General features: G+C 37.1%; 1 protein-coding gene across 1 annotated transcript; it reads left to right on the top strand.

Annotated features, from left to right (window-relative positions):
- Window positions 1-658: 658 nt before the first annotated feature.
- On the top strand, window positions 659-8,082 carry LOC106180145 (doublesex- and mab-3-related transcription factor A2). The gene is made up of 2 exons (XM_013564040.2): window positions 659-1,449; window positions 6,482-8,082. Exons 1-2 carry the CDS (start codon window positions 1,020-1,022, stop codon window positions 7,171-7,173), a joined length of 1,122 nt encoding a protein of 373 aa, XP_013419494.2. The 5' UTR covers window positions 659-1,019; the 3' UTR covers window positions 7,174-8,082.
- Window positions 8,083-14,986: the final 6,904 nt, after the last annotated feature.

The raw sequence follows: 14,986 nt of genomic DNA, 5'->3' as shown, positions 1-14,986 counted from the left end.
GCTTCACTAGAGAAGCTTGACATGCCTAGGCTAGAGCGGGTGAATGTGTAATATGACGTCTTTAGACGAAGGACCTTTGGAGGGCGGGAGTGTGGAATTTGTGGTGCGTAATCCTTGATTTTCCACACTTTAAAAAGATTAAACCCAGTGAAAGCCAAATTTTGTTTCAAACAAAAATTAAGAAGGCAATTTAAAACAAATTGATAATCTCAAAAGAACCATTACCAGTCATAAATTAATGTTAAGGTGTAAGATAATATATATTCATTTTAGGCGCGTTTGAGAAGATAATACTTCATTAAACATATTTTATGTTTTTCTCTTCATTTTCTCTCTTTCTTGTTTTCTAAAGAAAATAAGCTGAACTCCCGTAGCATAAGAAAATATTTTTCAAATGCATAGATATACTGCATTTTGGAACCATGGTACATGTATCATTGGACCAAAACCGTGTTTCAGATGAAAACACTGAAAAATTTTTTTGTCAGAATTTCTAATAGATTCAATTTGTAGGCAAATTATCGTAGTTAGTTAAGAAACAAAAAATAGAAAATATTGAAATATTGATCTAAAGCTACTACTAAGGTATTTTTTTTGAAGAACCCATTCTATCTTTCGTCGTCCTTACGAGCCTCTTTATCATCTTGCTTAATTGAGATGTCAACCAATAGTATCTAGTTTCCCAGCAGCTTAAAGGTGAGGGGAGAGCTATGCTGAATGACTATTCAGGCGTAGTAATGCGCGCTAGTACTATTTGCTAGCTTCGGCGTGAGCACAGCCGTAACACAAACAGTCTAAACAAACATCAACTACCTTGATCTGAAAATAAGTTGTTACACTTTAACCGGAGAGTGACAGTCTAGAGAAACAGCTGCCGCTTTCACACGAGGTACGAAGGAAGCGTGAATTGATTTTCGTCCAGATTTTTCCTGAGCTTAGGAAACATCGAAATAACTGTAAAACGGACCAAATTCGATATTTCAAAGAAAAGCTAAAAGAAGGAAAGGAAAAAAATAGTGATGAGTGCAACCACAGGCCCTGACAGCGAGACACCCGTCAGTAGTTCCCAACCACCGCAAATGCAACATCCCCTCTTTATCCGTGCGGCCGAGCGCTACCCAAGAACGCCCAAATGTGCACGGTGCCGGAATCACGGCGTCGTCTCGGCGTTGAAGGGACACAAACGCTACTGCCGCTGGAGGGACTGCGTTTGTGCCAAGTGCACCCTGATTGCGGAGCGTCAACGCGTGATGGCGGCCCAGGTTGCGCTTCGCCGTCAACAGGCGCAAGAAGAGAACGAAGCCAGAGAGTTAGGGTTGCTGTACGGCCCTGGGGGTCTTCTCAGCATGAACCCGGAGAACTTCACCCCCGATATAAGCCGGCAATACTCCGAGCTGAACTCGTACGCTGGGAAGATCCACAGTAGGGACAGCGACTCTGGAAGTCCAGGTAAATAATCTCTGTATAATTTCCATCATTTGTTTCTATTCAATTAAATTTGATACGTGTTGATATTTGCTATGCATTTGGCCGATTACTTATTAGCTACATATTTCTTAATATTGCATAGTAAATATAGTTTTAGTGAAGAAAGAAAGTTCTGCATTGTTTGTTTTCAAATAGCTTCAGATGCAATAGCTGTCAATATGTTTTTTTTTTTTTTTACATCTGCTTTATTTTGAAGTATTTTCTAGTATTGTTGGCAAACGTTACGTGTTCGAACAGTTATATACATTTTACTTATTTTATGATGGCATGAAAAATGACAAAGTCCTGCGAAATATGGCTAAAGTAATGATACAGAAAAGAAAAATGTACTGGGCATCGCTTGTCTACCGTCAAAGAAAAGCTTTCAAGTTTTTTCTTTGAAAATATGTTGTTTCATTTTTTTTACTAATCGCTTGATTCAGGCAACTTTTTGTAATGAGGTTGGATATTCATAATTTAATTTCAAACAGAAGTCCTTTGAAGATTTCATTGAGGCGTGATCTTTTGATTAAATAGCTACGTGAGGTAACATATTTTGAATTATTTGAAATGGAACGATAATTTGCAGAAGGGTTTATGAATATACTTTTTAATATATGTTTTGGACGTGGCCATTGTTCTCTGGAGGGTGATTAAACAAATTATGAACTCGCGTGTGGTAATAATGAAAATTCCACAGCCCGCCGTGTACCCCCACGATGGGGTTTGAAAAAGTATTCAGAATATATAAAAGTTATTGTATAAAATCTTGATTGCATAACGGTGAATAGGAAGTGGCCGGTTAAGAGTAACTCAGGGGCCGCTGAAGATGTTTCTTTTACACTTACACCTGCGAGCGTGTTGTAGAAAGCACGAAAGGTGCTCATCGTCAGAATAAAGCTGAAACGCCTGTGCAAACACCACCATTTTCCGCTTAATATCCCCACAACCTGCATAATTTTTATGCAAACACTCGTAAAAATATGGTCCCCTGAGCAGTCGTTTAGAGCCTACGTGACCAGCCTGGATAATAGGACAGAAAAGGAATTTAAAAAAAGGAAAAAGGACAATCTAACACAATTTTAATCAAAAATAATTCGAAATGAAAATGTTTTCAAATCATGAGAGTGAAAGATACATCCTTGTCCAAATCAAGAGCAGCTGCTTCTAAAAATTCATGTTTTGAAATTGAAAAAGAGTGCAGCAGTATCCCCCTCTAAGAGAAAGTATAAAGAAAATATATTTTCACATTTTTATGTTTGTATCTTTCCTTATCAATAACTAAAAAGCCTCGCTAAATTTCTTTCTCTTTCAATGAGCATGACAATGAATATGCTATATTCTAAATAAATGATAAATGAAACGCCTTAGAATTTCAGCCCTTTTTTTACGCGGCGAATGGCTTTGTTTCCTTTCTCTCGATCACTCAAACGAAAAAGGAGACTTTTGCCACCGCTCAGGTTAAAGCGATAAATGCTGATGGTCTTCCGATTGTTGATTAATCTTTTAATTTGCAATATTGTCATCACACGCCACCGTTAGCCCTCAATGTTTTATTGCACAATGACGTGTTTTTCTTTCACATAAAACGCGCAAGTTGACCAATAAATAAAACAGAAATACATGTAGTTGCACTTAACGGCACATTTCGTGAGAAATTGACGAGAATTTGAGCCGGAAAGGCACTCCGATATCGGCCATAATTACCGCACTAGCATCACGCCGTATAAACTTTAACAATTACTGATGATAAAAGATCCAATAATCGAAAACAATGTTTCGACTCCCTTCCTTTGATCCTTATCGAGATGCACATTTATCTCGTGGAAACACAATAAATTTTCTTAATTCTTTAATTAAACGACGAGGGTGAGAATCGAATCCGATTTCGCAGCCGTTTATTGAGAGGGAAAAAGTAAAGCGGAGTACTCCATGAACGGAGGGCGCTGCGCTAAATTAAATGCTGTTGATTGATCGACTAACGGGAGTGGAACACTTCACACACGGCAAGTTGTTTTAGCTTTCATTTTTCTTTTCACTCTACTATGTTGCTATTTTGACATCACAGGGAGAAAGAGAGAACGAAAGAGAGACAGAGAGAAAAAGGGAATGATACCATGAAAATTAATCAAAGGTTTATGAAGATCAAGAAAAAAATCTCCAAAACATTATGAGTTCCATAAACTCAAAGCCCTCCAAATCTTTCATTTTCTTTTCATTTTTCTTACGAAACTTCTTTCAATCGTTTTCAGAGTGATTACCTCTTGTGTCGGCATATTTTTCTTTCAATTCAAAGTAATTATCCTTTGTTGACTCTTATTAAGGTGAACATTACCAATTATTGTTATCATAAAAACCTTAATAAAACGATCAGCATGCGCCTAAGCTGTCAGCTGTGACAGACAAAGAGCGAGAAAAGATTGTCAATTTCAAATGCGGAGTTATAGCGTTTTTATTCAATCAAATATTGCCGTCAAAGGGGCGATTGAAGTAACATAGAGCGTAAACAGCCATGAAATAATTTCATTCATTTGCAAATCCATTCTTGGACAAGAGGCGAGATAATGAAAAAAATGAAGGCCAAGTGAACATGACAGAGAAAAGGATTTTTGGATATCTATTCAATTTATAGGTGGAAAAGTCAAAAGAAGTACACGTTTTTTTTCTTGTGTGTGTGTGTTTGTGTGTGTGTGTTTGTGTGTGTGTGTGTGTATGTGTGTGCGTGTGCTGTGAACGGTCGTTGTTTGATAATCAGTGCACACTTATATCTTAAATCGATTACATACCTATTAATTTATTTGGATATCAGACATTGCTTTATTTCTTTCACCTTTGCACTTCTGTTGTTGCTCGACAAACAGAACACGCAAAACTTAAGAAATCATAATCGAGATTTCTTTTTCTTTTTCTGATCCGAGTTCCACCGAATTGGAAGAATTAAAGAAATGACCAAAAGTTCTTTGGTCAAAAATTAATTTCTTTTTTATTCACGAGAGATACATGTATTTCGATATGCCATCTTCCTAGATCTCTAATGCGACAGAGGGATTTTGATCATAATTATTGATCAAACTAATGAAACATTTAAACATAATAAAGGAATTATTACAAAGCTAAACACCCAAACAGACAGCCAATGGGAAATTACACTATTTTTTCAGTAAAGTTTTTTATTTTTACTCAACTTAAAAACGGTCTCAGGAAACGTACCAAAATAGAACATTGCCGTTTCCTTTTAATTTTTCTTTGCCAGTACGTTATTAACTTATCTTTTATATTGGTAAATGCTCGATAAAGAATTAAAAAAAGATAACGAAAAAATAACCTGTGTACGTCTTTGGCAACTATTTTTTTTATCGATAATGGAGTTTATTTTTTACACTCAACAAATAAACAACAGATAGATAAATCAGAGCGTTTTCAGTAAAACAATTTCACAGCATCCAATTTGTGATTTTCCACCACAGAAGTTTAATTCTATCGTGTTTCTGTTAAAACTGCGACTGTATACAAGCTGCGTCTCCAGCCGCGGTAACCGAACCCCTAGAGGTGAATGTTTGACTCTCCTTTGCCAAAATCCTAAGATCCGCTCTCGCTCAATAAAGCAAAGACAGCAAAAACGACTGATTTGTGTATATTTCCTTCTGCCAGTTGTCGGGTGGTCCGCCGTTACGACAGCTTTAAGTCAGCATTGCCAACGTGTCTAATCTGTAACTGACCGAAAAAGTTTCTATTTCTGCATGCCCGAGCATGGGAGCGAAGCAGGTGTGTGTGCGTGCGTGTGTCCAAATGTTGCCCTCACACTTAGTTTTGGGAGGCAATTCCTACAATGCTGACTGTGAAATACTCACACAACGGCGTAACCTTAAATCATTTCCTTCTCAAAATGCCACGATTCAGTTGTGGCACCTGGCATACAGTTATTCTTGCTTGGGAGTCACAAAATACTTGAATATGACAGAATGCCAGATCGCTAGCCTCTGCAAAAGGCTGTATGCTGGTGTTTTTAGTGATAAATTTGTCACTGTAAACCTCGTACTCCAAGTCAGCTTTCGATTGGATTGATTGAATTTCCTAGAAGTCAAAAAGGCCTGGTGTTTTTCTGGTTTATTTCTTAACGTAAGGTCGCATCATTTTACTAACATTAATTATCAGTCTAATGTCGTGTAACGTGTCGGATTTGCACAATATAGCGAAAAATAGAACAGTAGATTGTAGTCATTTGTTTTTATAGATGACTAGAACAAACGATTTCAACTGCTTGTGCAAGAGGTTCAAGTTTTTTTAGAACGAGATTGTCTTTTTAAAAGAAAAGATTTGTCTGAAATGTTTATTATAAGGCGGGGAGATTTAATTTTTGCATATTTTGCTGTTTTTATCCATTTCTTGCTGTTGGACTTTGCGCTCTTGTAGAATCATATGAATTATAGGCAGCCCATTTTCGTAATTAAACTTTGTGTTCCTATTAAAAATTGATATTAGTTTAGGAAGGCGGTGTCTAGCATGCCTTTTTGCAACAGCCGCAGAAGCTGGAGTTTAAAGTACTTACCTGCGTGCCATATGCTGAATTGTTAAGCTTGGCTTTTATTTATTTTGCGTACACAAACCCCACCACCTTCAATCAGCTTGGTAAATTGATGGCCTCTTAAAGCAACAAACATGGTAACTGGCTTATAAGAATGTCACATGCCACAAATCATTACATTTAATAATACTTTCATTTTTATTTTTTGTGTCGTGCACGTGTTTTGCCTCTTTAAAGCCGAACATCATTTTTTTACACTACATCTACACGTAGGTCCTATATGTGACATAATAGCCGATGGTAAGCACACGCACGCACGCACGCACATTTAAAATGAGCTATACACTTTTGGATTTGAATAAGGTGTTTCAGTGAAAACTTTATCAGTTTTTTTTTTTTTTTTTTTTTTTTTTGAATGGGGTAGGAAATAATGACCACAGCGGTTAATCTGCCAACGTAATAAATATATTCATTTTTTTTTTTTTTCAGATTTAAAGAGGAGAAAATCTGATGCAGACAACATGAGCGACCGATCCGGCTCCCCGGACATCACAACTCCTGGCTCCCCGGAAAAAGCCGGCACCCAACTGCCGGAGACAGACGACCGTCGCGAATCACCTAAACCGGAACGCAAAACCCCGAAAAAGCCAACCAGCGAAGGTGCCATTTCTTGCAGAGCGTCTCCCATCGGGCGCCAACAAGGAAAGAAACCGCCAATAGAAGTCTTAAGTCGGATCTTCCCTCACATGAAACGGAGTGTCCTTCAGCTTATTCTACAGGGTTGTGACAGTGACGTTAGTCAGGCCATAGAACAGGTCCTGAATAACCACAGCGAACACACCGCTTCCGCTGCGGATTTATCCTTGCCTGGATCCAACAGTGCCCTCTACCGGCCCTATCTTCCCTCGACGCCAGTCGTGACAGCAGCCACCGCCTTCAAGTCAGCGTTTTCCCCAATAAGCAGCCTGGCCTCCGCTCAAGCTTTCAGTTCGGCCATGAGGTACGCCTATCCCCCGCATAATGCCCGAGGACTGCTAGCTATGCCCTACCCTCCTCAGTTTCTGCCCAACTTCGCAGGGTACAACTACAGCGCTTTCGCCACTGCGGCCGGGAAATCTGCCCTCGGTTTTCCGGGCATGGTGACGCCTTCGGCGATGACAGATAAACCCGTCGATGTTTGACTTGAGAACTTTACCAATAAAAGTTGATAGACAATCTACAAACTATATCGAAACGAATGAAAGTGACAAATGGTGCTTATATCTCTACCAAGGTTGAGAAACTTTGGCCCAATCAAACCGTTGTGATGAACATATATTATGTAATAACCCCATGTATATAATGTAACGTATTTGACGCTATGACGGACGTAGGTACACCCTATGCGGGGAATGTATGTACATACGCGATAATAGAACTGACAAATTGTAAAAAGAAAATTGATATATTGATATTGACTGATGTAGTTAATCTCTAGAAAACATTTCGGTTGTTGCTATACAAAATAAACATTTTACTGTTTTAACAGCAGGATAGGGTCCCTAATCCCGGGTCGAATATATCGGAAAATGTAAATTGTGCTCTACTAACAAATACTTAGGTCATTTTTGTATATATTGATACTAAGCGGTATATGTTTTGTCAGCGAATTGGGAATGGGTTGTTACGAGGCCCGTATCCTGCCGCTTTTGCTATTGACTGTTCGCCAAATGAACATTAGTTTCGATAAAATCTTTTAAAAATCACCACTATAGGCGCTTGATGTCCATAGATCACCCCAGCAGACATCGCTTTCCCATCGATTAATACTTGTGCACATTTGTATTATTAATCAGAGCAGTGTTTTTATTAATGTCTAAAGTTCTTGGATCGAATTTCCCAACGACGTTTGACTTGAGTGCAATGGATTAATCTCTCACAACCTCTCACACACGTATTATCACGCGTATCATCTTGTCAACAATTGTTACCAAGAGTTTGCGGTTATAATTGATGTATTATTTGTCCATTTGGATTGGAAAGCGTCCTACAATCTGTTATTAATCTGCTTGTATTTATTATAATAAAATATATTGATATGACACAACATCGATCTCGCCGTGGGCCTTGTTTTTCTTCGGTACACAATTAAAGATTGGTTGTTATACAAACAATGAGATAAAAAAGTTATATCTCATAATTAAAATTTGATTTGATTAATTTCCTACAGTTCATACACTGAGGGGCATTATCACATGCATACAAATGCCGCCTCCCTGTATTATAGTTTCAAAAGCTTCCACGACTGCCGATATGGCTAGACCAACGGATCAGACCAGGCGAGATAAGCTTTGATATTTTAATAACTTGATTGTCGCATAATCTATGAAATTTTGGAAACTGAAAGACAGAGTCCCCCACTTAAAAATATCTTCCGGGTAAATGACGAGGGATTTTAATGCTTAAGTAAAGTGACTCGCTTATTGGGCAGATTCCTCAGCATATCCGTGTACATTTATATACAGTAAGAGCGCAGTCGCTTATGCCCATCGAATTTCATGGTGACTTCCTTCGTAGCATTTAAAATAATTAACAGTGACAATCAGTTTAACTGTTACCCTGAGTTTCAGAACCTGTGAGAAATCATGCTTTGTATTCAACTTACTCTGGCCCTTTCTGAAAACGTGACGGTAAGCGTGCGGTGTTATAGTAGGCCTAGAGATGTACTCCGCCAGTACTCTGAACCAAATAGTAAAATCAGCGCAATACTTCAAATCCTTTATCTATCATACATGTATAATGAATTCGAAGAAGATTTAACCCTTAGTCCACCTCTTAAACAACTACAAGTTGATTAGAAACATCCGCTAACACATAACTTTGTTTTTCACAATGAAATACATGGTAAAACTTTGGATGTTATATCAGTTACTATGTCAAGAATCTTATGGCAAAGCCCCGATATTAACGCGCACATTATGCAACGGTCCAGCCGATTAAGCTGTAGACACAGCATATACTTGACATATAGTAATCCTTGAATGTGTCCCCTTTTTATTTGTTACATTAAATGTGTCTAGACTGCTTCCTTTACAGAAGATAAAAATGCAAAATAAAGGTTCCATTTTTTCTTTTATTGTAATTGTTTTCAAGAAGTACAGGGTCTGACATTGTTTTCAACTAGTAAAACATCGCATTACAAATGGGAAAAAGGCATATTTAGATGTCTGTTTTTAAAGACCTCTTCTATTATTGGTTACCTGTACCTTTCTACTGTGTGTCCTGCGATTAATTTCAAAAATATTACAGTAATCTTCATTGATCTTGATTCAGTGTCAGAGTCATGGTACTATATATAGATAAAATAAAAAGCTGCCTGAAACTGGACCCTTGCATTTCAAGAACTTGAAACATAAGGGCGGATTATTTTAGGATTCCAAAAGCTTAAAACATATTTGTTTAAAATACAAACACAAATGTGATGTCGAGAATGAAAAACCGACGTTATTTTTAAAATCCTTTCGAGAGCGTCCAGAAAAGAAATCCACGTGGGTCTAGCTCGCGCTGTCAAGAGAAGACCAATCCCTCCTTGTGTTGGATCAAGGGCACTTGTTAGTCTTTTAGAGGTTAGTTTGCCGTGTTAATCAAACACTCCATGCCGAAGGCTTTTATCCACCCTGTCGAAGGTGTGTGTGAAAGTATTATGCGTGTTGCAGTTTCTTTTCACGCGTTGTTATTAAGTTGGCAAAACAACTCGTCACATTGGCAGGGCCGGTACATTATGAGAGCAAACACACCCTCTCTCCTTGCGATCAAACAATATTGTTTTGTTAAGCTTTGTACAATCGGGACAGTGTGATCAGATCATTGACCAGCTTTTAAGAAAATAAATACAGTAACAATCGGTTAACGCCATCTTGTATTTCCATCATGTTCTCCCCCTAGGCGCAGTGTAACACGATTGTCTTCGCTTGGTAATTGCATTTGTTCGTCCTCGGGGAAGAAATATTCTCACACAAATTTCATTTCGTCGTCATGTGCGTTCGTGTGAATGATATAAAACCAACCTTTCTGTACATTACAAAGGGAGATTATGCGATAGAACTGGTGGTAACAAAATTAAGTTGTCATACATATGGGGTGTTTTAAAAGCACTTTTGTTTTAAAAAACACGTACAATTTTAAATTTTAGTTAACTTTTTGTTATAATCCTTTTAAGAGAAATCGTATTTTTTTGAAAATCGACTTTGAGTCGAAAATATCACTATAGAATTATGGCTGCATCTACAAAACTGTTCTGTCGGTTAGCAGAAATTTGTTCGGCAAAGTTAAATCAATTTCTGAGACAAATGCATCAATGTAACATTTTTTGATATGGCAAAACGACACCTTTACCAACACGTCAAACAACTCTACTAAAAACCACAGTAGGACCTTCGATAATATGTGCACTGCTTTGAGACCAATTTGATTTCCAAGCGTGTGCTTTGGAGGTAAGTTAAATTGTGTTTTAAAAAACTACTCGTCACCATCTCTCTAGCAGTGAGGATAAGAACCCTAATAATACCATGCTCTGATGCATATTTTTTATCATTCCTAAACTTGACCAAAAGGTCAGTAAATTTAGTTATAAAAAAACGCACGTATAAGTACAGGCGTGATTTTTTATTTTATAAAAAAATCGTTTTCCACTAGGCAGGTAGCGAGCTCGAGTTCGTTACTGTACTTTTCAATTTCACTTGAAGCAAAGTTCGAAGGGCTGGGTTGTTTAGCAGTATTAACTAGTGTCAAGCAGGGTTAGGTGGTTTTACCATGGTGTATCCTGATTAAGGTCTCAGCATGGTTTGCCAATCTAAAAAAATGTGGTCTTGTGAAATCGTATTTTGACACATGGATGAACGCATTTTACCAGGGATTACCATGTAAAACAACTATTTAGAATGGTCTCTTATATTAGGTTGCATTCTGAACAGTAGGGCTTGTGTTGAATCAGTTTGAAGCTAATTATGGACAAAATGTCTCGTCATAGGCATCTATTTCATACATCTATTTCTTTTTTAAATGTCATGTATCAATTTTTTTTTCTATTCGTATTGTTATGATAAAAATTCTTAGATGTACAACTGAACAAATCCTTTTAGTTTTCACGATCAGCACGTTTTCAATGCTGCCATGTTTTACAACTAATTTGCACGTTTCAAACCTTTTATCACTACAAGCAGGCAACAATGAGAGACATGGTGGCATGGAGATCCAGATGATCTGATACACAAATAATTCGGATTTTTATCGAGTTAAATCCCTAACAAAAGATTTAAGGCAGTTATTTAACCAGCAAAGGCTTACGCGTTTTTTTCTGAACAAAACGATTTTTACTGTTTGTTTTTCTCCTAATACAAGTGGGCTGTAACTATTTGGAAATCTTTACATCGCATTTAGTGACATGAAACTAACAAATGTGAATTTGAATTCTGAAAGTTTTCGGCTATTTTATGCTACCTTTAAAGACTTTAAAATAAACATGAATACGATATACCCTTTAAGCATTGGATGAAAATTTATCATATGTAAACGACAAAAGTGGTTAGCGCATACCCCGAGCTATTATATACGAAACATAGAGATCCTTTAAATCTGAAAGCTTGTCTGAAAATACATCTCTCTATTTCGCTAATGTTTTACTGTATTAAGTTACGTTGCACCTGAGCTTTCAGTCCGAGTGTGTTTTGAGACCAAATGTTTGCAGAAAGCCTTAAGGAAATAGTAGAGGAAGGGTAGGACACTTTTTCTTTCTTATCAAAAGAACAACAGTAAAAATTTGTCCAAACTTTCAAAGTGGAGAAATTTGATCGCTACTTTTCTACATTTAAGCAGTTGAGTTGTTGTTCTTGAGAAGTGCGTGTTTGTGTTTCACCGGGCTCTTTTACACCTTCCATTATTCGGGGAAGAATGAGAAGGTGCGAAGCCAGAAGGCACGAACTACTGCGCCGTTATAGCATATCACCTGCTCCCCCAGTCTCACAATTTCGGCCTCAGTTACACACAGTCACGATTAGTGTTTTCCAGGGTCTGCTCGTGCATCCAATGCCATATTGTCGTAGAACGACTGTTATTGCATAGGCAAGCATTTCTGCAATGTTTTACCCATAAAAAAGAATGAATTTGCCCGACTGCGGATGTGATAAATTTTCCTTCCCTTGCGCAGTCAATATGAGCACTTCCAACCCCACTTTTATCTTGTGTATGCAGCTTTGTTTGTAGCGTGCCGAAGCCTTTACTGAAATTTGTCGACACACATTTTGATAGTGTATGATTCTGTCGGGACTTTTGCAAAAAAAGCTTAAGTTCCCACATTCCCTACGAAGTTTTTTTTTACTTTGAAACTTAAAGGTTTAATTTAAAAATGAAAACGTTTTGCTTGGGGAAAACTGTGCTCCAGTGGTTGTAGAAAATTTAAGACAATTTTGAATAATTGAGAAAGAGAGAGGAGGATAGTGCCAAATTCTTGTTACGTGAAAAAAGCCGGTACGCTTCACAGAATCACAACACATAAAAATCAACTCACTAATCTTTATTGGAAATATCAGGTCAAAATCTAGCCGCAGACGAGCCCTAATTTGCCCTCATCTCTAAGCCTGTCTGCTAATAACATAGCTGTTTTTTGTAAGAAGTAATTTAAGGTCACGAATGTAAGGTCACCGTTTGTGAAATCGTTACATCCTACCCGCCAAATTTGGCTAATCCTTACAACTTGGAGCGGGGCGGAACAAAGCTCTGCAACGGTTGACACAGTCGGGGACTTCATTATTCGGGAAGGATTGAATTTGTTATTTTTCCACGTAATTTACTTATCAATGTAGATTTTGTCAAGTTACAGACACGAGGGCATATGATCACCTAATGATATTGTTAAAACCCAGGGTGTCAGGTAGGCGGCCTGCGTCTGCACTAAGATTACAAACCTTTGCAACTTAAGACGACATTGTTACTCTTCAAGTTACTTTGTTAAATTGGTTTCGCAATTCAGACTCCAGATAAAACCTTATAAAGTTGATCATCATTATCAAAATTTTCAACGTATTAAAGATTTTTATTAAATTGCACCTTTGGATACAACTTTGATCAATAGGTTGCTTGCGCGACTTTTCTTTAAAGCATTTCTAATGGGTATTTTTGTACGATTGCCGCCGATACATTTTACTGTCTTTTTTATAGCAAATTAACCATGCTAGCATTCATTTTTGAGTCACCGAGAGAAAACTAACCGATGCCAATTGCACTGGAGAATGCAGTGCGAAAAAGTACCGAAATACATTACAGTTTGTCTATGAATATAACCTTAGATAGGGACCTACATTTTAAGCCAGCGAAAAAAGTTACAAGCCCCAAAGAACTCCTTGCATAACGAGCGCCCTAATAGATCCTGAGGCAGAAATAGCCTCAGTTGGCAAAATGACAGAATATTAAGATTTAGAAGAACACGAAGGATTCTACGACAAATAAACTTACTTGGCCACGCCGCAAGTAAAAATTTGTTGGCCGAGAATCCTTAGTTGGGCGAAGCCAACAGCCGCCAGTGCTGTCTCTCTCAAGTAAATTTTAGCATACTTAACGCTTTGGTGCATTAAGGTGACATTTTCACTCAAGCTTCCATATGGTTAAATTCAAAATGATAACTCAGATCTTTCACTTGTGTACCCGTTATACATTTAACGTAGAAATACTAAAATGTTATTTGTAAATAAATATTTCTTTTTGTTTTCTCCTCACACACAAGACAAAAACTATTGATTTTCAAGGGCAAAGAAGCCCATAAAAAATGTACTCGATTATGGTATACTTACTTCACAAAATTGAAAAATACCTTTAATATTATACCTTTTGTATTTATTTGTTTATTTATTTAATTTTATAAGCAAACAATAGGCCTACTACAAACAGTAGTGAAGAAACAGACATTTAACAATGTTAACCGGAACATTATAAGCTGAATAAATTATCATTATCATATCATTCATCATAGCTAGGGAAGTGCAATAGAAATATGTGTCAAAGTCAACATAAACATACAAAAAGTTAAATAATTAATTGTAATTTGTAGTTAGGTTCTAAAAGAAAACACAATCAGAGAAAAGGCATTTTACTAATTTTGATATTCTACACACAACAGGACTAATCATGTTTGAATGTTTCACGTAAATCACGATTTTTTAAACATTCAATAACCAAGCACACGTCTGACCAATTACTTTAAACAATCTGGAAACATGCACATTTTTACAAAATAATGATATACACAGATAAAAACTTACACTGTCAATTAACCTGATTAACTGTTGATTCTGTTTTATCTCAGGATTTTGGTACCCTCTACCAAGGCTGCAGATTAATTGAAAAGTGCAGAAAGGTGCCATGAATTAACACATCTGTGCATAACAAGTGAAAAACCAATCTGTGGTCCTGGGAGAAGGTAGGATTTTGGACATGGCGCGCGCCGATAGGCATTCGCCCTGAAAGTGAACGAAACGGCCTGAGAGCATGTAAGTCAAAGAACATCAAAGTAAACAATACATTGGTATTGAAATGTTCTTCTGTCTTCTTTTCTTTTACCTTCAAATTGGACCTGTCTTAGTTTGAATTGCACTTTCATTATATTAAATAAATTTAGGCTTATCTGTAATAATGAATTATTTGAACACGGGTTTTACTTAGCACTAAAATAGCTGTTATCAATTTTTTATATAATTTTTAATGTAAAATCTTTAAGTATATACTTGCATTGGGACTTATTGCACACTACATTTAAAATGTACACTTTTTTCGGTTCCCGGTAGTTTTTGAGTCAAAGAATAAATCATATACAGTAATTATTTCTTTCATTTAGGCCTACCTGTCAAAAGTTGCGGGACTGACAACTGGCGGGGAAAAAATTGAGGTTTCTGGGCCAACATGAAAGCTGTTAGATGAGGACCTACGGTTTTTTAAATTTCAAACAAACTAAACTTGGCATTTAAA

The sequence above is a fragment of the Lingula anatina genome, chromosome 1 (assembly GCF_051362555.1).
Source record: "Lingula anatina isolate TDL-2025a chromosome 1, LinAna3.0, whole genome shotgun sequence".
NCBI classification, from domain to species: Eukaryota; Metazoa; Brachiopoda; class Lingulata; order Lingulida; family Lingulidae; genus Lingula; species Lingula anatina.
This window is presented reverse-complemented; position numbering and strand designations above follow the sequence as displayed.

Coding starts and splice junctions, on each gene's coding strand:
- LOC106180145 (XM_013564040.2), top strand. CDS start 1,020: ATGAGTGCAACCACAGGCCCTGACAGCGAGACACCCGTCAGTAGTTCC. Junction 1,450..6,481: donor CAGCGACTCTGGAAGTCCAG/GTAAATAATCTC, acceptor TTTTTTTTTCAG/ATTTAAAGAGGAGAAAATCT.